The sequence below is a fragment of the Cyclopterus lumpus genome, chromosome 15 (assembly GCF_009769545.1).
Source record: "Cyclopterus lumpus isolate fCycLum1 chromosome 15, fCycLum1.pri, whole genome shotgun sequence".
NCBI classification, from domain to species: domain Eukaryota; kingdom Metazoa; phylum Chordata; class Actinopteri; order Perciformes; family Cyclopteridae; genus Cyclopterus; species Cyclopterus lumpus.
Window position 1 is genome coordinate 18,195,572 of NC_046980.1, and position 24,602 is coordinate 18,220,173.

General features: G+C 42.7%; 2 protein-coding genes across 5 annotated transcripts in view; one reads left to right on the forward strand and one right to left on the reverse strand.

Moving 5' to 3' along the window:
• Positions 1-15,734: 15,734 nt before the first annotated feature.
• On the reverse strand, positions 15,735-18,064 carry LOC117743708 (uncharacterized protein C10orf105-like). 2 transcript variants are annotated; one of them, XM_034551458.1, is made up of 2 exons: positions 17,680-18,064; positions 15,735-16,401 (listed from the first exon to the last, which is right to left on the reverse strand). In XM_034551458.1, exon 2 carries the CDS (start codon positions 16,386-16,388, stop codon positions 15,891-15,893), a length of 498 nt encoding a protein of 165 aa, XP_034407349.1. In that variant the 5' UTR covers positions 16,389-16,401; positions 17,680-18,064; the 3' UTR covers positions 15,735-15,890. The 2 variants fall into 2 exon arrangements, with proteins under 2 accessions (XP_034407349.1, XP_034407347.1); XM_034551456.1 differs by having other exon boundaries at positions 17,674-18,064.
• A 695-nt stretch (positions 18,065-18,759) lies between these two features.
• The window catches only part of cdh23 (cadherin-related 23), a 40,649-nt gene continuing 34,806 nt past the window's right edge, over positions 18,760-24,602 (forward strand). Inside the window, exons 1-11 of one of the 3 annotated variants that reach the window (XM_034551447.1) lie at positions 18,760-18,946; positions 19,080-19,140; positions 19,604-19,752; positions 20,118-20,253; positions 20,848-21,236; positions 21,534-21,635; positions 21,784-21,786; positions 21,946-22,095; positions 23,061-23,189; positions 23,588-23,716; positions 23,872-24,099. In XM_034551447.1, coding sequence (XP_034407338.1) covers positions 18,944-18,946; positions 19,080-19,140; positions 19,604-19,752; positions 20,118-20,253; positions 20,848-21,236; positions 21,534-21,635; positions 21,784-21,786; positions 21,946-22,095; positions 23,061-23,189; positions 23,588-23,716; positions 23,872-24,099 — 1,479 coding nt within the window. In that variant the 5' untranslated portion in view covers positions 18,760-18,943. Of the gene's footprint in view, positions 18,947-19,079; positions 19,141-19,603; positions 19,753-20,117; positions 20,254-20,502; positions 20,725-20,847; positions 21,237-21,532; positions 21,636-21,730; positions 21,787-21,945; positions 22,096-23,060; positions 23,190-23,587; positions 23,717-23,871; positions 24,100-24,602 lie in introns of those variants that run through there. The other 2 variants (XM_034551449.1, XM_034551450.1) reach the window with 2 other exon arrangements.

The following is a 24,602-nucleotide window of genomic DNA, read 5'->3' on the forward strand; positions in this document are numbered from 1 at the left end:
TTGTCCTGAGCCAGTTCATCTTGTCTTTTATGCCAGAGAACCAGCCATTTTCATGGAATTCATCAGTCACCAGGTCATGATTTTATGTTACTTTATTCAAGTAGATTTTCTGTTTGTTTGTTTCCAGTTAATTAAAACTGAGATTTTTGTTGTTACTTTGCTTGAGTCGTGCATTTGTGTTCTAGTCTTTGTTCAGTCATGACAAATGGGGTGTAAATTACTGTGCTTTAATAAACATGTCACAGTCAGGATTTTCTTTCCCAATAGTTTTCACATTATAATTTGATGGCAGCCACACATATTCCACCATTTACATAAAACTTGATTAGGTGTTAAAATATATATTTATTTATTTATTAATTTTTCCCACATGAAATTCAATTTTCAAATTATTCCTGAAAGTGCATGAACAATTTGACAGGTACGTGTGAAACAAAACCCAAAGTCAATAAGAACAAGAATCAGGGATGAGAACCAACGCGGATGGACCACAGAGGCTGAATGTACCGTAAAACCTTTCAAGGACGTAAACTAGATTATAAAAGTGAGTGTTTTCTTCTGTTTTTCTCTCCAGGCGACAGACAGAGATGCAGGCATATTTGGGAATGTGCGTTACTACTTCAGTGATGAGCCGGACCAGTAAGACACTACACACACTCAAACAGTACACGCAAACACACGCTGACATTAATCTTTCATTTATTTGGCCACTTGTGAGCGAGTGTACTGCAAAGTTGTTGTGCTTCACAACTGATGGTGTCTGGCACTTCTCTCTTCTGACCACACACATTATTTTAAAGAACACAATTCGTGTGGCTTCCTTCTATTCTATTTCTGTTATCCTCACTGAGCACCAATTATTTTGTGATATGCAACCGTATTGCTGCAAACTTGAGAAACATCTCGAATGGGAACATTTTCTTCGTCGCATTTAATCGTATTATTCCCTGCTATAATTTATTATTATTACAACATACAAATCTGTTTTTGATGGTGCGTTTCTCATACTAAGAATAAATGAAAGTGCAACTTTTTTTTTTTTTCAGTTAACAAGGATGATTCTGAACAGTCTGATATATATATATATATATATATATATATATATATATATATATATATATATATATATATATATATATATATATATATATATATATATCTTTTCAACTTCTCTAAGCTTTTGGGAGTTACCTGTTTCATGTTTGTTTTTTGCAGGTTTTCATTGGATGACGAGACTGGCTGGGTCATTCTGCGGGACAGTCTGGATTATGAGCTGATGCGGCGTTTCACGCTGACCGTGCTGGCGAGGGACGGCGGCGAGGAGGAGACAACGGGGAGGATCCGCATCAATGTGTTGGACGTCAACGACAACGCGCCGCTCTTCCAGAAGGATGCGTACTCGGGCTCGCTGAGAGAGAATGAACAGGCCGTCCAGGCGGTGGCACGAGTCAGGGTGAGACATGTTTAAAAGATTCACGAGTTTCAAACCAGACGCAGCCCAAAAGTACAATCTTGTTACGCGACTTGTGTAAAACCGGCCTCTTTATAGCGACTGTAAAATACCATATCAATAATTGTTTGGCTGCAATAGATGAACTGCATTTCCACACCAATAAAAGTTCATGTATTATTGAAATCTACCTTGAATTCAATTATATAAATTGTAAAATTAGGATGAAGTCACAGTAGATTGGGGTGCAGTTAATTTATAATTGACGCCCATGCACATATAGTTGGGTATCTCACAGAGATACCTGCAATAATACAATAATAATACAACTGACGTTTCTCAATCTGCGTTCTTGTCTGTACTTGTGTTCTCGTTGACTTATGAAATGTCATAAGTCGCAGCACAAGTCTGCATCAAGCCAAGCACGGTCCAAATGCCCGGATGTGACTTGCTCCGCCCATTTTTACGGGGATGCATCGGAGGTGACTTGTCCTTACTTGGGGCATCCAAATATCCCAGAATGCATTTTGCAACATGGAACAATGGCGGAGGAGAGAACACACAACTGAAAGTTTACTTTTTCTATTGTTGAGTCACGAATGTCATTTTAGGCGAGAAGTTTGTTGTTTAAGCTGTGGTCGGTTTATCAAGATTCAGCCTACTTAAAAATATGCTCCTACTATTTCGGAGACGTGAAGTCCTGCTAGCGCGACCGGTAACATTTTAATCATTTTAATTTGAAATGAAAACGAAAAAAGCAGCATTGTCATATTTGGTTTGAGCTGCTGTTCCAATTGCAGAAAGACCGCCGTCCTCCCGTCCAAACTCCAAAGTACACAAGTCAGTACTTGGTATTGAGAAACGGTACATATTCACATTTACAGTACATTCATATCAAAACTACACCTGCAACAGAGGATTTCATCCCACAAATACCACCAGTAATCAAACACCCAAGCCTTTGCTTTTGCTGCCCTCCTCCTTTCTTCTTTCCTTGCTTCCTCTGTGTTACTATAATCATACAGTTATGTGTTTGTTTGCGCTGTATCCAAGAACAGGTCAGCGTGGTGTGTTGGCCATCAGTCACTGCCACACCAACAGGCGCAGTGGCGGCTTGCCTTTGCATTGTGGAAGTTGAGCTGGTGACGGGGCTCAACGCTTGGCTCACTGTGTTTGATTAGTCTGAGCTAACCTTAAATGCTGCTGATATTAATATGCCGCCCGAGAGGAACAGGCAAGCCAGCTGCACAATTCTGTGTGTCAGCGATTTGCCCTGGAACCTGTGCTATACACATACAAACAAATACACACACACAAATACACATATACTCTGGAATACTGGGAGACTGAAATAGATATAGAAGAGGCTGTGTTGAGAGACAAAGCAAAGAGGAGCTGTTTGCTTCATTCTCTTTCCAAACAAAGCCTCCTACTACAGTGCTCACGCTTTCTAACAGATGAACCTTTTTTTCTCGACACTTCTTATTTCGTTACTTCTTTGCCACTCATCTATTTGATTTGATGCCCCAACTTGTCTTACCATTGAGTGGAAAATGATCGCCAAATATGAAACTGTTTCTTGAGAATAGGACAACAGTTTGGAAGAGAAAAGCCACAGTTTAGGACGTTGTGGGGGAAGAAAGGTATTGCTTAGTCAACACTTTGGCATTAAATCAAAGAGCTGAGATATGTGTGTTTATGGAGAGATACAAGTGAGTGTTTTTGACAACCTGTCCAGCCTTTAATGATGCCAGGGAGGCCCAGTAGAATCTCCTCACAGCCGGAGGACTCTTGTTTAAGTTCCTGCCAACTGGAGAATAATGAGGGGGTGTCATCATCATTGTTGTGGATTAGCCTGCAAAGTATAGTTTCATATGTCCTCTGCCTGCTTAGCTTGTCTTGGCTCGGTTGGTGTTCATCCAGTATTGACGCCTGCGCTACTAATAGCCAGAATCAGCTTCAATCTGTCCAACAACATGCCGTCACTGACTGACAGCTTCCTGGCTGCACACATATGCACAGACTGACACGCACCCATGCTGTGCAAGCATACACTTAATATAAGCACTGCACTGCAGCATCTGTCCTGTTACGCTGTCTGTCTGTCTCACTCAAAACTTTCCTCTCTGCCCACCAGGCGACAGATGAGGATTCTCCTCCCAACAACTTCCTGACATACGCCATCACTTCAGCTTCGGCCTTCCCCAACTACTTCAGCATCCTCATGGTGGAGGGCTACGCGGGTACGCTCACCTTTAGGAGCATAACAATACATCTCAAATATTTATGTGGGCAAGGATGTTGTGGAGGTTTACACTAGTCATATGTATGTTTAATAGTTTAAATAAAAATAAAAATAAAACCTTTCGCACCAAATGCCATCTGCCTCTTCCCCTCTGCTTCTCTCTGTCATCAGTGATCAGTGTGACCAGGCCTCTGGACTATGAGCAAATTCCAAATGGGATGATCCACTTGACAGTGATGGCTAAAGATGGGGGAAACCCAGCACTCAACAATACTGTCCCTGTCAAGGTGGAGGTGATTGTAAGTATAACCCTGCTTTTCAACATCAGACAACACTAACCTATCACCTGATACCTAAACGAGCAGGTAGCAGTGCCTCTTCCAACAGTGGCGCCCAACAGCAACTGCAGACACAGAGCAGGACCTTTTTTTTTCTGTAGACATCATCCGCAGTTCACTTTCCATCAACCTGTGGACGTCACCCAAACATGAACTTTAGCAGTGTGCATTCATATTCAGGCTGGAGAGCATTTTCTACAAACTAGTACATTGTAAGTTAGAAAGGCCTCGCCTTCGCTGTGTTACCTTAATAACAGGCACTTGTCTTCTGTTCTCATTACAAATGAAAACATCTGGTGTGTGAGTTGGAAGGTTTAAAAAAATGCATTAAAATGCCTAATGCACAGTTTAAGGAATAATGCAACGCACCTGAAAAGGTGTATTTTCCGTATTGTCTTTGTCTTACTATGTAAACTGTTTTGTACACCTAGCAACCCTTGCTTTAACTGTGAACCATGATGATGTCCATGCTGATTGCACAGCATCACCAATAGGAGGACATGTTTTCCCTGTAGGTTTGAACCATTCAAGGGTTGTCCTAGCTGATGTAAATGTAGTAGCGGCTGTTATTTGTCAATTAATGTCACTGACATGGATCAGGGGGTTGATTTACTGCTCTCAGAACACAAAACAGTTTCATAGTTAGACCTCAGCTGCCAGCCCTCCTGTTCTTTCACAGAGGTCACTAAGGTCAGGCGAGTCTGACCGGATCCAAAAGCCAGCAGAGCGTGTGTCCATTTCTCATTTATCGTCATTTTTCAACAAGTTTAGCCAATGGAACCTTTTATCGTGATGGACGTGCACCATCAAACTTTTAGAAATACTTTATTACATACTTTGACATCTGCCAGTGGTAGACCGAACCATCTTCAGTCATCATAAACACTCACACGATCACCAAATTTGCTGCTTGAGGGAGGGTCTCGGGGGCGAATTCACAAAAGGATTGAATGGCTTTTGTGGCCGCTAGACCTGCACAAATAAGACAAAAGATAATGTAATCCTCAAAGCACCCAGAAAGGGTAAAATGCACCCCTGACTGCAAAAAGCATCTCAGGGCCCCTGTGCTTTTTGCACGTAGTTAGATCAGGTATTATGCATACATTTGCAACAAAATTGCCCCTTTTCTGTGCAAAGAGCCTCATTGCAAAAACAGTCCTCTTTATAAAGATCATCACTAACAGCCCGACGCAGTTATAGTCAAATTATGAGTGTCTTCAGAGAGTTGGTGGTAACTGAACCACATTCATAAAAAGGCGTCATGCCCAGACTTTCCTGTGATCATGGTAGCATTGAATGATATTATTTTTTTCTTTTCTCTGCTGCTTCAAGTCATGCCATCTTCTCCAACGGTCTGAAGGTGTACGTTTGAAAAAAAAAACAACAGCAATGACAGACTGGGACATTTAATCCCAAGTACGTTTTCTCTCCGACACTTTTAAATTCCTCTGCAACCTCGTCTGTCAGGACCTGTAGCCCGCGATCTCTACAACGTTGTTCTGCTTGCAGCTTTCTTTGCGATTTAATTGCAATCAGACTCAAAAGAAGGACAACTTGCACTCTCTACACTGTTTTTGCTGTAATATCGTTAGCACAGAGAGAAAGCTCAGATCAGTGGACGCAATCCATTCGTTTGTGAATTTGCATTTGCCCATCAGGCTTTAATGAACACATGCAATCTATATTTTATCTCTTTCTATCTATTCAACTTGGTGTATAATATATTCTTCTTCATGCACGCTGGCATCTTCGGTGGTTTTCTGTTTATATATTTTGTATCTGGAGTTATTGTAGACACTGTAAGCAGGACTACTGTTAACTATGACGTTTTTTTCATTGCCCTTCTGCACGGTGTGTCTGCTGGGGCAAGATTCCCTGTGAAAGATTCCTCTACACGTTGAAACTTTTCAGAAATCTTTTCATTTTAACTTATGAAGCTGTTATGTGTCCTGAATGAAGACTAAGCTGTCTTGTATGCATGTGCTTGTAGAAACATGCCTGTTCAGAATGGGCTGTATGCTTGTGGCTTTCTGGAGAACCTTTCATACAAGCAATGTCACACAACACTGCTCTTCCCAGGGTTGGAATTTCAATTCAATTCAGTTTATTTTGTATAGCCCAATATTACATATTTGCCTCCAGAAGGCTTTACAATCTGTACACATACGACATCCCTGATGGGCAAATTCACAATAGGCCTCCTGGTTTACATAAACACCAACCTGGGGCCCCCGACAAAAAGGGCCGTAAACAGCTATAGATTTATTGGGATGTATGTTACTCACTTGTGTTATGTAGCAGACAACAATTCACATATAATACGTTATGGTTCATTAAACTATCGAGCACCATATTAGAATTGGAAACTGCACCTTGAACAGACGCTGTTAATGCCTCTTTCACTCCTCACTTGAAGTTAACATTTGAATGCAGGACTCTCACTCTACGGTATTCATTTTTCACTATAATAGCTAAACATTTTTACTTTACAAAGATTTTGAGTACTTCTTATACCACTGCTAATACTAACATTCCCATTTAATGTAAAGTAATGCAAAAATGGCGTTTGCCTAGGCAAATCACTAAATCCAGCCCTGAAAAACACTCCCAGCTCGGGGTTCCTTGCTCTCAGAAACATTGGTGAAATTAACTGAGCGGAGGTTATTTCCAAATAGGCGTATTAATCGCTTGCTTTGACATAACCATTGTGATTATAAAGCAGAGCATGGACTTAATGAGTCGAGGTTGAAGTTAGTGGAGCCAAAAGATGCGAGTCCTGCTAGTTGACTCCAGGGACATTAAGAACGTTTTTTTGTAAGGTATCCAGCATTAATATAGTTATATCAAGCATCCAGCGTTATAAAACGCATTCAGCAGCAAAGATGAACTGCAATGAGCTGCGGAAGTGCCCCCCACACCCACCCCACCCCCCTAAAAAAATGCGTAAAAGCACTCCATGGTGTCCCAAGCAGTCAACCCACGAAGTGTGAGGTAGATCGGAGGAGCGGCTCTCGAGACGGACGGACAGAAAGATCCATGCATTATAGTTAGATGTTGATACAGAGCGTGACAGGTGTCAGCCGGCTCGTGCAGGATCGTATTCAACTTCAAAGATTTTTTTTTTTTCCTCCTTACATATTGGATTTCGCCGTCTGAATTATTCTGAGTACCTTGTGATCCATGTCTGACTGCAGCTTTATATTTATTTGCAGGTTTATCAGTCTGTGCAGCTATCTGAGCTCCCAGTTCAGTTGCTTTTGTCAGTCTTATCACTGAAAGTCTCATTTCATGGCACTGGAGAAAGTCACAGCCACATACTCGTACACGCAGTAGATCACAGATGTTTATATATATTACAGACGCGAAAAAATTATGTATAAAAGACCTTGTCATGATGTCATGCACTGGCAGTCTCCTGTTCCATGGTTTCATTTGAATGCCTTTCTGTGTTTTCTGCACTATCGAAGGCATTGAAGTGATCCATGTCTGTTACAGGTCAGGTTTTCTGTGCTCTTGTAGCTTTCCTAACTCAGAGCTGACTGTTGCCTTTGTCAGATAGTTAAAGGCTGGGAGGTCTCCTTGTTTTTGTTTGTATACACAGCTTTTCAATTCAAACATGACACGTTAGATTCATAGCAAGTTATGGAACATGTTTCTGTCTTAAATATCTCTTTATTGCGATAATGTATAATTTTGCCACCTCTGACGTTAAAGCTTTAGAAGAAGTGTTGCCCATAATAGAATATGAAAAAAGTTATATTAGGATCTATAATGTATGGTATTTGTCTGTTCTCTCTCTCTGCATGTTCAACAATATCCTGATAGAATTCACCTCAATAATTAGTAATACAAATGTGCTGTACAACGTGTATTGCTGACTACTCTGTATAACTCTGTATTTTTTTGAATAATAAACATGAATTTTGATCTTTGCTAAGATACTATAAATGCAGCAGTACAAATATAATGAGCATCCAGAATTCATAAACAGGATCTCTACTGGCTCTTCAGCTCATTTCCCTCAATAGACATCCATTATCCGAGCAACTTTTAGTCATAAAAAGAAGAAATGACAGAGGAGAATGGATGAATCCATCTGGAATATTCTTGAATATGCTATGCAACAACAGTACACATATCTATACACATCCAACATGAGGGAGAAATAATGTGTAGGAAAGCAAAAAATCAACAGGGAGAGATGTGTACAATCCTGTATTCCTTCTATATCTTTCTGTCCTCCACAGTGTCGTGACTCACACCACAGGGGTTTATCAGTAGCAAGCAGCATCACGCACACACAATGCTGTACACCAGTGTAACTCACAGCCCATGATAGATAATGGTGCCAGTGACTGTTGTTAAAGTGTTAACATTTCCCAGCAGCTCACACACAGTAGGGAGTCTCTCTGTGAATAGCCACACAACTGGATGTGTTGGTGTGAAGCAGAGCCTAATTCAATGAGTGGGAGGTTGTAAGAGATGTAAAAGCTCTGAGAAAGTCTGCATGACAGCGGAAGCTGGTCCGTCATTCATTCGGTCTAATTACAGGTATTACTGGAATGCCATTGTTAATGTTTGGAAAGACTCTCTCACCTATTATTGCAAATGTGTCTTTTTAATATCTGCCTCAGCTTTTGCATTAGTCTACTTCTTGTCCATGTCCAGTTGTTCCTGTCCCGCAGTTCTCAAGCAAATAATGCAAACTACAATGCACTGCCTGGGATGGTTGGTTGAGCTTATTGCGTTTACTTTATATATCAAAAGTAACATAGTACCTAATTAGATGACAGAAACAGAAGCCAGCACGACTAAGACAACGCTGTTTTGTCCAAGGGAATTTCAGTGTAATACTAAGAGATACTTAGATGAGTTTACTATTAAAAGCATGTTCTGCTCCTCAATGTCTCGATTCTCAAATATGTTCCTCTCAGTGCGTATGTGTGATTGTGATTGAGCGTTTTGAAGCACGTTTGCATTTTCTCGTTGTTTGGCACATTGATTTGAGATGCTGTCGATGTTTATACCTCCTCCAGGATGAAAACGACAACCCACCGGAGTTCAGCAAGCAGTCCTACATCGTCAAAATCCCAGAGAACATTATTGCCGGTGAGTCACTTCATACGTGGGGTTACAGTTTAGCTGCTCAAATACATTTTCTGGTGCAAAACCAACACAGCACTCAAACACTCCAAACGCCATGTGCAGCACATACAGCCCCCTCTTACTTGAATTGCCTTACCATTAGCATATTCAATAAATAGCCCTGCTTTCTTGGGGGTAGGTTTTATTTGTTTAATGTTTTATTTCAAATGCTTTCTCTGGCAGCCTCCTCTACTATTTTATTTGTTGTGATTTTGCGTAATGTTTTTGAATTCTCAGTCAGAAAGCAGGATATTGACTATTCCAGCAAAATCACTGGCTGCTCTTTTGATTCTTATGCATGCATTCAGAAAACTCTTTTATCCCAGACAATAGATTAGTTTCCAGTCGCCAGAGGGAAATGAGATGTCTGACCGCCCCTTTCTCTCTCTGAGCTCTGTCTGTGCCTCGGACCCGCTTTAAAGGGGCACATAGCTGAGCACATAGCTGAGCACATAGCTGAGCGGCTTGCGCCGGGTCTGAGGTTTCGGGAGCTATGGCTAAAGTGCTTGGCCCTGAGCTGGGGGCCTGAGGCGTGGGCTGCAAGGCTGAGCTCAGGGCTAGCCCTGCGGCTCTGGCTAGCCTCTCATCCCCTGTCTGCCTTGGTATTGATCAGGCCTGTGCCAAGTATAGGCTGTGCCAAACAAGCTGATAATTCACTAATCCATAAACCCACTCAATGCCATGCCATCAGTTGAGCTGAGGATGGGGGTGGTGAATAAATTAGCTCTCTGAATGCAGCTTGTCTCTCTCTCTCTTTACTAGTCTTCACATATGTTTCCCATGACTCAAGTTCACTTCTTTTCTTCTTTTCTCCCACTCCATGAGTTGTAACTTTCTTTCTGTCTTACTCCCTTCATCCTCCCTGTCCTCCACAGGGGCAACTGTGCTGCTTGTGAATGCTACTGATTTGGACGCCTCTCGGGAATATGGCCAAGCCTCACTCATCTACTCCCTGGAGGGCTCCTCTCAGTTCCGTCTCAACTCGCGCTCAGGTGTGTGTGTGTGTGTGTGTGTGGGTGGGTGGGCCCATGTAAAAGTGTGAGTATACTTGTAATTAAGACACATTTCTTTAGATCTGATTCCATTTTTCATTTCAAATTTGAATTTCTTGAGATTACTTGACTTCCTTGAGATACTTGGCCTGAACGTGGTTTAGATCTGTGTCTGCAATATCCTGCCATGAGAGTCCTGTATCTTGCTTTTTTTAAATCATTTTGATCTGATACCATGTGTGTTTTAGGAGAGATCACCACCACGGCCCTGCTGGACCGAGAGCTGAAATCAGAGTACATCCTGATAGTCCGAGCTGTGGATGGAGGGGTGGGACCTCAGCAAAAGACTGGCATTGCCACGGTAACTACTTTAGAGCCATCATCTTACCACAGCTCACAGAACAAACCAGTTTCCTCTCCACTGTTTAATCAATATTCCTTTGGGATAAAATGATATTCTATTGTACATATACATTGCACTTTGATGTACTTCGATGAAAGGTCTCTCCCTCAACTGACATCTAAAATAGCAAATTTTCCGTTTCCCTTAATTCCCTCACTCCCACTTTGTTTAGGTGAACATCACCATCCTGGACATCAACGACAATGTCCCTGTGTGGAGAGACGAGCCATACCAAACCAACGTAGTGGAGATGAGTCCGATGGACACTGATGTTATCTCTGTGAGTACACCTAACCGACCTGGTAAACGTAGATGGTTGACGAGCTGATGGTCAACTGAATGGTAATAGTAATGGGAACAACAAATGAACACACAGGAAGGATAATTCATGTTGTATTAAAACAGTCTTCACAGGGCGGCATACTGCAGATGAAAAACGGTCCATGTTGAAGGATGCATCTGTATGTCCTCCTCTATTGATGGACGAATTACCATTACTGCGTAGGTCATCGCTAAGTAAACACTGATATTACCCCAAAGTCTCATCGTCCTAGTGTCTTTAGCAATGTGTTGTTGTTAATTAAGCCCTGATTGTCCATTAATTAAAGAGTCGACAGTGAGTGTAATTAAGGGAGTCCAATTGCTAATTAGAATACAGTCATATGCATCGCAAATTATTCAGCTCCGAGACAGAAAAGGAAGCGAGGACCCGACTTGCAGAGCAAGAGTGGATTGGAGAAATGATCAGGAAAGTGAAGTGAAAGATACAAGTGCCGTGGTGCTAAAATGCTGATACCTTTTCCACGTATTCCCGCTCTTGTGTAGCTGTACCTCAGTTGGGTTCATTGATGGTGCATCCAGCACTCAGTGCTCACTACCACCCGTCTGGCCATTTTTCAATAAGTCGGACCACCCGGGGTCGCAGTCCTGTATCTGGCCCAAATGTAGCCCCAGCCCAACCAGTGTTTCCATGGTGACAAGAGGCCACCTGCTAAGTCCTCCTGGAGGGGTCCAGTGAGCCGATGAATTTGGTCGCTGTGCCCAGTGCAAGGATCATCCCACTTAAATCTCCGAGCACCCCACCATCACTGCTGCAGCCTTTTACATCCAGCGCCTACACAGTGAGCCTCCTCTAATAACTCCTTTCAATGCAGTATTTTCTTTTCTGCCACTCTGCAGCCCGACCAGGTCTACAGTTCAATAGACAAAGCTAATATATCTCTGCTCAGGCCAAAATTGATTATTTGAACTGGTCCCGGGTAGACACTGTCCCGCATCTTATATCACCTACCTTTGACTGTGCAGTTGCTAATCAATGGGCCTCTGAGAAGCCTGCCTACCATGTCCCCTTAATTATTAAATACCTGCAAAAACCTTTGTTCCTCTAATGACCAATTAACCAGTTTCCAGAGTTTTTAGTCAATGCACTTAATAATTGATCAGCTCTTTAAGAATCAGCCAGTGTTTTAGCCGGACTCCTTGCTTCATGCATTCATCACCCATCACCACTTTGTGTCAGAAAAGAGACGTGACCATTTTTCTTTTAGCTGAGTTCGAACAGGTGGGAGGGGTTGTCTGTGAAGATGCGCTGGGGTGTTCTTATTACTATTACCATTACTGTAATTATCTTTCCCTCTCTGAATCATTTCCTCATTCCTTTACTCTTAAATCCTTCCTCTCCAGATATCTTAAAGTTCTCCTCTTGAACACACTCCGTTAACCAGTATGTTTACTAAGAATCATCTAGTTAGATGATTCTTTGTAGACATAGGACATGGTTAAGAGTTTCAGAAAGTTTTTTTTTCCCTGTCTCTCCCCTGTGCAGGTGTTGGCATTTGACCCTGACAACGGGGAAAATGGGACCGTGATGTACAGTATCAGTCCGGAAAACCCCTTCTACACCATCAGCAGCAGCACGGGAAAGATCCGCACTAGTGGGGTAACTCTGGACAGGGAAAGCTCCAACCCCAGGGACACAGAACTCATGAGGACCATTATCATCTCAGCTGTTGACAGTGAGTAGTGTGTATGTGTGCAGTGGGATGCCAGTTTGCACTTGTATTTGCCTTTCACTGTGTACATATGCCGGATTCATTAAACACCACAAACCATCTGTAAACGAGCCTAAATAGCTCTATATCATCCTCAGCAGAGAGCTTTCCACTCTGACCGTTTAGCCACTTTCTTCAAACCGCATTCCTCAAGTTTTATGTTGACCATGAAACTTTTTACTGTGGCTAATAAACCCCTTTGACCGAGCTGTGTGTGTGTGTGTGTGTTTGCGTGTGTCTTTACATGTTCTCTGGCGCCCTCTTTAGATGGCAAACCTCCACTGCATGCATCAGCGAGCACCACGGTCTTCGTCAACCTGCTGGATCTCAATGACAATGACCCAACCTTCCTCAACCTGCCCTTTGTGGCTGAAGTTCCGGAGGGACTGCCCATTGGATCCTCAGTTTTTAGGGTAAATATGAGACTATATTAATGTATTATGGCATTTAAACAAAGTATTAGAGTTCCTATCATCTCTCTTTTTACCATCCAATATGATTTAGCCTTTCAGTAATCTCCAGTGTTCATGTTTTTGCTCTCTTTCTGCTCTAGGTCCAGGTGGAGGACCCAGACGAGGACAAGAATGGATTGATTACAATGGCGTTACAGATGGGGATGCCTCGTCTCGACTTCTACCTGAACACCTCCACTGGTGTCCTCACCTCCACGGCAATCCTGGATCGTGAGCAGATTGGACAGTACCATTTGAGAATTATTGCATACGATGCGGGGAAGTTCCCTCGCACCTCCACTTCAACCCTCACAGTCACAGGTAAGAGTCTGCTAATGTGGTGATGATGATGATGATGATGATAAACTAGATTTGAATTCCCTTTCTCTGAAATTACCCTTCATATGAAACTGCAAAGCCGTGGTATGATTCGATTCTGCATGGCGGGAAGAGTAACCTCATTAATGCAGATAAGCACTGACTTCTCAGTAATCTGCTGAGAATGATGCTACCACCTGCTGGTGGGACGTGAAAAAAGCTTGGCAAAATAGTCTGGTTGCTGCATGGTGAAAAAAGAATGGAAAAACTGAGTAAGGATTTCAAATGAGTCAGAAGTATCAACATATTATCGACTGTTTGGTAGAGATCTGTTTCACATCTCTTAATTTCACAGGGGGAGTCAGGACCAGCACAACCCAGCTACAAAAGAAACTTTGAATCCTCTGATTTACCAATAGTCTGTTTAACTCACTGCACCACCTTGCTGCCTTGTTTGTCCTCATGTACATCTATCTGTGTGTCCTCATGTCTCTCTGTCTGTGTGTTTGTATACGTGGGTCAGTTCTGGATGTAAATGATGAGACGCCCACCTTCAACCCTCGCGTGTACAATGTTTCCCTGAAGGAGAGTTTCCCTAGAGACCACATTGTAGAGCGCCTCAGCTGCTCTGACAACGATGCTGGCCTCAACGCCGAACTTAGCTACTTCATCACAGGTCAGAGGTCACAGTGGGAGTTGTATGTAATAGTTGTTTTGTGTCTGTGGGCTACAGTATTGTACAGTTATGTGGACTAGTGCACGTGCAGTATCTTTTGTCCAACCATCCGTCTCTGTGTGAGTTTGTGTATGAGGCAAGCTCCTCTCGCATGCTTCTTTTAGTAGCATAGCTGTACTGTATGTATATGCAATGTTTTACTAATGGGCTGGTAACATATTTGGAAATGTGTTTGTGTTTTGTATTTTTAGGTGGTAATCAGGACGGTAAATTCAGCGTGGGCTTCAGAGACGGAGTTGTTCGGACTGTGGTCGGCCTAGACAGAGAGACCCAGGCAGCATACACGCTGGTCGTAGAAGCTATCGGTGTGTCATTTTTATAATGATAGGAAATCTTTACCTCATTTGTACACAGTCCATGTTTGTATTTTATGTGTTGCCTGCACATCTGCAGTGATTTCAGACTATTGCTCAACTGCTTTTGTTCCCGTTTAAAAAGAAAGAACAAAAACTTTTGTCCTGTTTTGGAAACCATTGAGTCAGGGTGGCTTATCTGCTGAGGGTGAGAAGAGGCAGAGATAATGTAAACCTGTGCCCGAGAACAGAATTACACATACAGTATTGTTCTAATTCATAAGCAGCTGAAAATTACCCACGTTTTAGTGAGCCAACGTCCCTGTTGTACGTCTTTATAACAAGCTATCTTTGGTTTCGGTTGTTTAAAGTAACATATTAATCCAATACCAGTTTGTAATGAGTCGTAATAATATGTTTATGGCCTTAGCCTGTGAGATGCACAGCCATGAAATGAAAGCAAGTATTTTTAGTTGTCCGGGTGTCACCCCTTAAATTTCGCATTAACCTGAATGATCGCAACTGATGTGTTTGTGAATGTGTCTGCTTCTGCACATAGACAACGGTCCAGCGGGCAGCCGGAGGACGGGCACAGCTACTGTATTTGTTGAGGTGCAGGATGTCAACGACAACAGGCCCATCTTCCTACAAAACAGCTACGAGACCAGCGTACTGGAGAGCGTGCCCCAAAGAACCAGCATCCTCCAGGTAGAAAACCCCAATCACTGCCAAACACATCTGGTAACTGTAGTCTCATCTGTCTAAACTCAAAAGTCACTTTATTTCTGAGAGCAATAATCACAAAACACAAAGAATCAGTCACAGAGAGATGTCTTTTTGGCTCAGGATGCATTTGTCTTGACTGTATTGGTAACCCATTGTGTTTTATAACACAAATCGTCTTAATGCACATTAATTACTCCACGATGCAGTTTTCTGCATCAGCACAATTATCAGTGTGAAGCAGAGAAATGATAGTTCTTGAATTTGCCCCCGAAAATAGAAGTCATTGTTTGAACTAGTGCCTGAACTTTTGTACAATTCCTGTGCATTATATCTGTGCAGTTATTCTGCTTGGAAAAAAATGTGAATGTAATTAAATCAAAGGGATTTATTTTTGTGCAGAAAGTGAATTTGATGATGCATCAAAGAGAATTTTAATCAAATTGAGTCGTTGCTGGATGAAATAATGTTTTGACTCCATATATCTATATATATAGATATATATATATATCTATATATATATATAGATATATATATATATATATATATATATATATATATATATATATATAATGGGAAAATGATCAGTCACATGTTTTATTGCAAACTTCACCCACCAAACATTCAAAGTATGTTACAACAAACTACAAACAGTTATCAATAATGTCCGTAGCACCAGCCGAAGATATACAGTGTATCACTTGCTTTGGGAAGCAGTCAGTCCGCCCTCAGCCTGTCCTCGAGTCAGATTTCCGTGACATAGTCGAATAGACAAGGCATAGTGAGGGAGGGCTCCGCGCTGGTTTCTGGCCGCGGCGTCTGTAGGGCTGGAGGCTGGGATGCGTGTGCACTCTCACGCTCGTACGGCCTACGATGGGGCAGTCGTCTGAAGGAGATGTTGAATGAACGGCGGTATGAACCCAGCCTCTTCCACACCTTGAGCTGGGGCTCGCTGGACCGACTACCCCCACGGGTCAAGCTCTCGCCAGGGCTGCAGCTCGCCTCAGAGTCACCGTCCTGTTCCGAAGGCCGGCACACTGCCAGGAAGGCGGCTAACCCTGCCAGCAGCAGCGATAAGCCCAGCACCACCATGATGGTGAATTCTGGGTCGAGGACGTCTGAAGAATTGGAGGGAGGCAGTGGGCTGGTGGGAGAGACGGTGGTAGCCGTCAGGCTGGACAGAGTGACATTTTCTGTGTACAGTGTCGAGGTGAAGTTGGAATCTGGTTCAGTGGCATTCATGTTGTCTTTGGCTCTGGATGGAGAAAACAACATTAGTGTGTGTGTGTGTGTGTAACCAAGCTTTATGGGATCATACACTCAAGTGCTTATGATAAATGAACACAAACTTAAGCGCACTTGTGCACAAATATACATGGAAACGCCTACATGCACATGGAGATGTGTTTGGTATTTGCGGCATTTATATAGCTATTAAATCAAGGACTACAAAACAGTCAATGCTTGACAGTCTTTCTTCAGTGTGAAACAAATTGGGTTTATTAAAATACCCCTTGTAAAATGCAATGCACCCACCTCTTCTAGCCTGGTCTCCAATTATACCCCTATCCCCATTCTGTGCGCCCCCATCTTCACCATAGTAACATTTGTAAATGTCATCGTCCTTAATTCAGCGGAGACAAAGCATGGCTTATCGGTTTAAGGGAAACACATTGGGACGTGAAATTATTTTTAAGACCAAATGCCAGGAAAGCTGTGAAAAGGCCAGTGGAGCAGGATGGCTCGTTAGAGAGTCAGTTCATTAGTCAGCGCCTCCAAGCACATATGCCACATGTGCACACACACACACACACACACACACAGCTATTGAAACACAAACTTTCTTTCTCAGCAACACAGACTGTAGACTGTGCTGCACATATTGGTGATTAGGCATGCTGCTCCTAAGCTTGGCAGCTTAGCTGTAAGGTACTCTCCTCTCCACATTGTTGCTCCTTTAGATCTGACTGCTCAGCTAGTTTTAAAACAGTGATGTCTTAACTTCCTTACCAGCACAATTTGTCCAATCTATTCCCATGTGTCTGTAAAGTTCATGTATTAATAGCATAATTGCAAAATGCATATTAGATGTTTATTGATTGGTATTTTACACCATATGTTCTTTGTATTGTGTACTTTGTGGAATACAAATATGACTCAGGGAATGCAGTAACAGATCATAGGTGTGCAGCCTCTGTTTGCTAATATTTAAATCTACGTTCCAGATAAGCCTTAATAATACTAAACCAAATGTAAAACAGTCTCCACATACAGACAACGTGAAGTTACTCAAGCACATGTCAAGCAGCTCACATGTCCAGCTCTGGATTTTTGGAGTTTCATTCCAAAAGACAGACATAAAATATAGATTGTAAGAGACATTCATGAGATGGTAGGCAATCTTAGGATCTTAAGATTTGAAAATATTTAATTATGTTTACTAACTAAGGTGCAAAGCAATTAACATTTCTTCTTCAGACTGACTTTAGTCATTTTTTACTAAAACCCATAAAAAATGTATACTCACACCCACACTTTAGAGACTCTTTAAAACAGCACCTTGCTTAGTTCCAGTAACTGAGGTCAGACCTGTTTCTTGGCTTCACACACTTGTTTTCCCCCCTTAAACTGCTGCTTTCCCAGAGACGGAGGGGGAAACTCTGGGGAGGAAAAGGGCAACAAGGGGGGGGAATGTGGGTGACAGCATTACGAGAGAAATATCTCCCTGCTGTTTTAATCCTCGGGAGCCAAAGACAATGGTGAGTTTCCCGAGCCGTGCAGAAGCTGAGTGAGCAATCTCTCTGTGATTACTCTCCACATGCTTACACTTACAACATCTGGCTCTGCAATGTAGTGTTATACTTTATACACCCCCTTTTAGGCTCAAGTGGTGCAGTCCGCTGTGTAATACCCTATTCATCACTCCCCAATTTGACCCCCCAGCCTTATTTTTTCTCCCGTCTCCCCCTCCCCTCTCCTCCTTTTTCTCCTCTTCTCTCCACATCTCTTTATAAAGCTAATGAGACTGAAGTTGGGCCCCTCTTCAGAGGGAGAGCAAGAGAGAGAGAGCACACAGGAGAACAGACAGGGCAGGGAGAGAGAGAATGTGTGTGTGTGTGTGTGTGTGTGTGTGTGTGTGTGTGTGTGTGTGTGTGTGTGTGTGTGTGTGTGTGTGTGTGTGTGTGTGTGTGTGTGTGTGTGTGTGTGTGTGTGTGTGTGTGTGTGTGTGTGTGTGTGTGTGTGTGTGTGTGTGTGTGTGTGTGTGTGTGTGTGTGTGTGTGTGTGCGCCTGAGTGTGTGTCTCTGTATGTGATTGAATATGCACTTTGTGGGCACCTCCAGAGGGCTTTGACAGCCACAGAGGAGCGGGGTGTGACATGAAGTGAGCCTCATCCAGCGCCAGCGGCTCTGCGCCTTTCTGGATTCAGAAGTCAGTCTTATGACATGGCCCATTCAGCAGCAGCCCAGCATGCTCCACTATTTATCTTGTGCACTGCGGAGCCGTGCTGTCTGTCCTGGGTTTCAGTTTTTGGGCTGCTTCTGGCCATCATAGCCTTACTGCCAAGCCATGTTGAGGTTGTTGTGGCAAGACACTGGGCACCAGTGGATGTGTGGTGAATGAGAAACAAAATAGGGATTCTTTTACCCATCTGTTTGTAGAAACCATTGATTAAATAAAAATGTGCATGAAATGTACTTTCTGCCCTGTGACTTCATAGGAATGAACACGCGACAGAGCTCAGATAGCTGAGCAATGGGCTCCCTGGTTACCAAACCCAACTTCTCTGTTCTCTCATAATGGTTTGCATATTTTAGCATTCCCTTTTGTGGTACCTTGTAAACAGCCGGGTGTTTTTTCTTAACACGCTGTTTAAGCTTGGTGTCCCTGTGAAGTTGTTTTCTACAGGCTGAATGCTTGTGTTTGTCTGTGCAGGTTCAAGCTACGGATGCCGACCAGGGGGAGAACGGCCGAGTTCTGTACAGGATCCTCACCGGTAAGTGCTGCAGCACTGTGATTTCCCTCCCAAAAGGCCTTTGCACGCGGTCTCCTTTCTCTCAAACAAATGCATCGAAAGAACAGGCTCCCAAGATGCACTATATTTAATCATTATATTTATTTTGTTAATCCAGTTGTTCAAATTGGATGAAAACTTTTTTTTAAATGTTAGTGATTCAAGCTTTTCTGCCTGAGGGCAGGTATGACAATTACTCTTGTTTCCACGGCAATTTCTCTTGTCTAGATGCAGTCTAGAACATACCAGTAATGACAAAGTTAATTCGCATTGGAGGCAACTTAAATTGTCTCATCCAATTGGCAGAGACTAGATTAAAATGTTTTGCTAAAATGGGTGTTTTTGTAGACATCCCTTGCTTTGTCTCACTTTGCCGTGTGTGTGTGTGCGCGTGTGTGCACGCGTGTGTGTGTGTGTGTGTGTGTGTGTGTGTGTGTGTGTGTAGGGAACAGCAACAATCTGTTCAGCATAGACAATCAGACTGGACTGGTGACCAGAGGCTTCAGGGCACTGGACAGAGAAACCAGCAGCTCCCATGTGCTGGAAGTGGTGGCCTACAACAGTGATGAGGGCAGCATGAGGAGCTCCGTGAGGGTGAGGAAGAGGAGGGTAGCTTGAGGGGGATGATGCTGTAACCTGTGCTAGTTACATCCTCATGCCTTGTGTGAAATGTGCAGCATAACTTATTTAACAGTAGTTTGGTCCTGTCTATAACAGAGCAGGAAGATTTATAAACAGAAATGGAAAATAAATGTGGCTGGCTTTTTTGACCCCATTCTGATAGATTTTGTCTTCAAATGTGGACATCAGAGGATCCAGACTCTTCAGTGGGACTCAGATTTATATTATTTATGACTCACTACCTAACAGTTAAAACGACGAGCCCTTTTCTCAAAGAGTACAAGTATTTCTCAAAAAGTACATTGTAGTTGATGTGCCGCAAATGTCTCCCCCTGCAGGTGATCATATATGTGGACGATGCCAATGACGAGATGCCAGTGTTTACCCAGCAACAATACAACCGTCTGGGCCTGAGGGAGACCGCTGGCATTGGCACCTCCGTGATTGTGGTGCGTGCCACAGACCCTGACACTGGTGAGTCCAGTCTCAGATCCGTCAGGAGAGGGGAGCACAGGGGGCTGACTTGGGTGTCAGTTCATGTATCAGGTTGTATCCTCGTACCTTAAAACAGAAAGAGACATTTTGCTGACCGTGGCTTTAAACGTCCTACTTGCACGAGGTCGTTGTTTACCGCTTCACCAATCCTGACACCAGCGTGGGCCACAGCAAAGAGGACTATCAGTCCTCTAAACCACAACATGTGTATCGTGTACATCACATGTGCACGCACAAGAAAAACATTCACTGTAACTGCCATTTAAATCGCTACTTCTGCTCCACAGTGCAGACTTCCTCTATCCACTTCCTGTGGTGTTAAGTGTTTCTGAGACACCTTCTGATGCATTTGGTGCTGTGACATACATTTTCCAAAACATTAGATCTGGCCTGAAACTGAAATAACAATAACACAGGCAACAGAACAGTTTTATATAACACCGAATGGAGGTTTGCACGTTGCACTATGGCGTCAGTGTAACAATGTTACAAGATTTGAAACTGTATTGGTTTGTTTTTAAAGTTATTGTTTTAGACTTTTTCGTACCAACCAGCTCCCTTCTTCCTGCTCAGGTGATGGTGGAGCTGTTGCTTACGCCCTCGTGTCCGGCTCGGACCGCAAGTTTGTTGTGGACGTGAGCACTGGCCTGGTCACCACTGTGGACTACCTGGACTACGAGACCAAGACCACCTATTTGATGAATGTCTCGGCTACTGACCAGGCACCCCCGTTCCACCAAGGTTTCTGCACGGTCTATGTCACGCTGCTCAATGAGCTGGACGAGGCCGTGGCCTTCTTCTCCGCCGGTTACGAGGCTTTGCTTCGCGAGAACGTCGCCACAGGGACAGAGGTAGTCCAGGTGCAGGCCCAGTCAGCCGACAACTTGAATCAGTTGACTTACCGCTTCGACCCTGACACGTCGCCTGCAGCTCTGGCCCTCTTCAAGATAGACAGCATCACGGTGAGTGGAGGGGCAAGGGAGGAGAGGTCAACGACCATATGAGCACAGACTATACCCGCCTTCTGTCTAATAAGATGCATCCATCAGCCGCAGATTGATTCAATAACACCTCTTTCCCTGTGATTTAAGCTTGCATGACTGTAAGCTGATCAAAGAGCTTGCTTGCTTTGAAGCCATTTTATTCCTTTGAAAGATGAGAAATGGGGATTTCATTACATTTTTTTATGATAGCTGTTAGTCTATGTCCTTGCTCACTGTCTGTCAGAGAGATATATGCTGATGTGTGTTATGCTTCAGGGCCGCATCACTGTGACAGGCCAGCTGGACAGAGAGAAGGGGGATATGTACACCTTGACTGTTGTAGCTGATGATGGAGGACCTAAAAAAGACTCCACCGTGGTAGGCCTCATCCTGAATTGTGTTATTTTATCTTTCTTCTTGTCGTGGACAGCATTCTATTTATTACTGCATGTGTTGTGTCTTGTCTGCTGTAGAAAACTTAATGGCATTCCTCTTTTATTCATTGCATCTCTCATTGGAAGTGCAGAAGGTAAGACTTCCTGTTTTTTTTTTAAGATGATTTAGAGTATGAAAGGCAACATGAAATGTATTAATCTGCAGTATATCGGATTTTTGGGATTTGATTAATTTCAAAGGTAAGTATTTCGTTGAGTTGCAAGTTATTGAGCTTGTATATTGATCTTGACAGGTTTCAATCACCATTCTGGATGAAAATGACAACAGTCCAGAGTTTGACATCACATCAGATACTTCAGTTGACGTCCTGGAGAACACACCCATGGGGAAAAAAGTGGCAATGGTGCTGGCAAGGGACAAAGATGCTGGATTAAACGGACTGGTGAGAATAAAGGATCGAGACAGTTAGAATAAACAAATCTCTCGTCATCTTTTTAACAGAACATTATAACAATCATTTGACGGATTCTTTTTACAAAAGACTATTGCCAAGAAGACAAGCTTTTACAACATGTTGCCTTAACATTACAGGTAACTTAACATTAAGCACTTTGTGTTTCATTTTATGCATAAATAGGCTCTATAAAAAAAATATTAGTAGTAGTGGTGGTATTAGTATTGTTATTGCTGTTGCTATTATTATTATCATGACATTAAATAATAGCACATTAACCGTTATACCACTAAACAACGTTACTTTACAGCACAAAAAATGTTCCTCCAGTAAAATCATGCTATATTTCAAAAATATTTCAATAACATATGATGAATGAATCAGCTGTTGGCCATGTATGTTTGCACATATTAAAACTTTTACCGTGGTTAGTTGTTGCTCTGGTACACACACAATTCCAAGAACTATCTTCAGGAAGCCAGACCAGCACCACATGTTTGACTATTTTATACAACCGACTTTACACGCTGAAGACTACAACACGTTGTTGTTAACAGCATGATGAGCGTTTAAACTTTAACTTACAACCTCCTTGTATAGATTATTCTCTCCACCGACACAGCCTTCTTTTGTCAGTTATAATTGCTTCATTTCTTTCTTGATGGTATATTCAGTGGCATTTCTTGCCTTTTTGTGTGCTATTGGTTCTGTTACTCCCCGAGGTTTTAGTTGAGCTGCGTATTCATTCTGTAGCTTGTGCTGTGATTATTCAAGAGTTAACCTACACAGACAATTACAATTATGAAACTATTTTTTAAATTATGGGCAGCTGATTAGAGTTTCTGACTGAACCCAAGCTGTTATTATAATGTCACTTTTTCTTTCTTCTTTCACTGGCCGTCTTTTTCTCCCCCTTTTTCGTTGCCTCCTTCTGACTCATTACTCTCCCTCAGATCAATTTCACTCTGGTAGCAGGCAACATGGAGGATGTGTTCAAGATCAAGACAGTGAACCACACCTACGGGGATGTTTTTGTCAATGCTGCTCTGAACAGAGAGTCAGTAGACCGCTACCTACTGAAGGTCAGTCAGCATCTATTACCACATATCTAGATAGATATGTACACATACACCCAGCCCTGACTACTTTTTAAACCTCAGCCTAAAATGAATAGTCCTGTGTCACACTTCATGTGTTTCATCAACAAAAAAAAATTAACCGACTTACTTTGACACAATATAATGTATAATAGTGTGAGTTTTGGTCCATACAAATAACGTGTGTTTTTCTGATCACATATTCATACTCAGTATTTTCACAGGAAAGCTCATGGCATCTTGCCTCCCAACACAAGATATTTTCACAAAAGCACCGAGACTGAATGTAGAAGCACCGAGGAAGACGCCTGATCTCTTTGTGCCCCGTGTGTGTTTATGTCCAGATGCAAACTAGTATACAATGCATGTGTCTGTTGTTACAGGTGCGTGCCATTGACAATGGCTCACCTCCCAGATACACAGACCACTCCCTCACCATCAACATCCTGGATGTCAATGACAACGCACCTGTTATTGAAAGCCAGAGGGGCTACAACGTCAGCATAAGTGAGGTAGGCACAAGGACCATTTTGTATGCATAGTTCATGAACATAAGCTGAACAGCATACTGGTATAATTTGCGATGTTACCTATTCAGTCAGAGTTGTGCCTTTTATTCTACCATCGGTAGTCAATAATAAGCCCTCTTTTGTGTTGTAAATTGTAGAATGTCGGAGGAGGTACGTCTGTCCTCCGCGTAATAGCGACCGACGAAGACATCGGTCCCAACGCCATGCTGTTCTACTACATCACTGCTGGAAACCAGGACCTGACCTTCCGCATGGACCGCGTGACAGGAGAGATGGTGACACGGCCCGCCCCTCCCGACCGAGAGCGCCAGCAGGAGTATCAACTCACTGTCACTGTGGAAGATGACGGCACACCGCCTCTGTCGGTAAGAAACAAGGCACAGCAGCAGAAACGAGTGCAACACATACCAGATAAACTACATGATACTTTATTATGTCAATGCTTCATACTGCAATAATATAAAAGAATGTGCGTGTATATGTATATATATATTTATATTTAAACACCCTTCTTCATGCAGTGAGATGCCTCTACAAAAGGGTAACTGAAGTTGGTCTTTTGGGGGATTCAGCATCACATCTTCTTACCGAGCCCTCTTTTGAAACTACAAACAATCATTATCAGATGTGTGTTTACTGCCTCTTTGTCTCCCGGCCTCAAGCCAAGATAAAGTACAAGTTAGATATTCAACATTGTAAGACCTCATGTCTGCTCATAGCCCGCACAGCAAATTTAAAGACATGGTTGGTTGATCTTCTGTTAAGCTCTGAAGGTACAGGAAACACCTTCGTTGGTAAACAGGAAAGCCACAAGTCATATTTCCAAAAAGAGGAAGAAGTGTGCTGTTGCTTTTGTGCACAGCTAGAA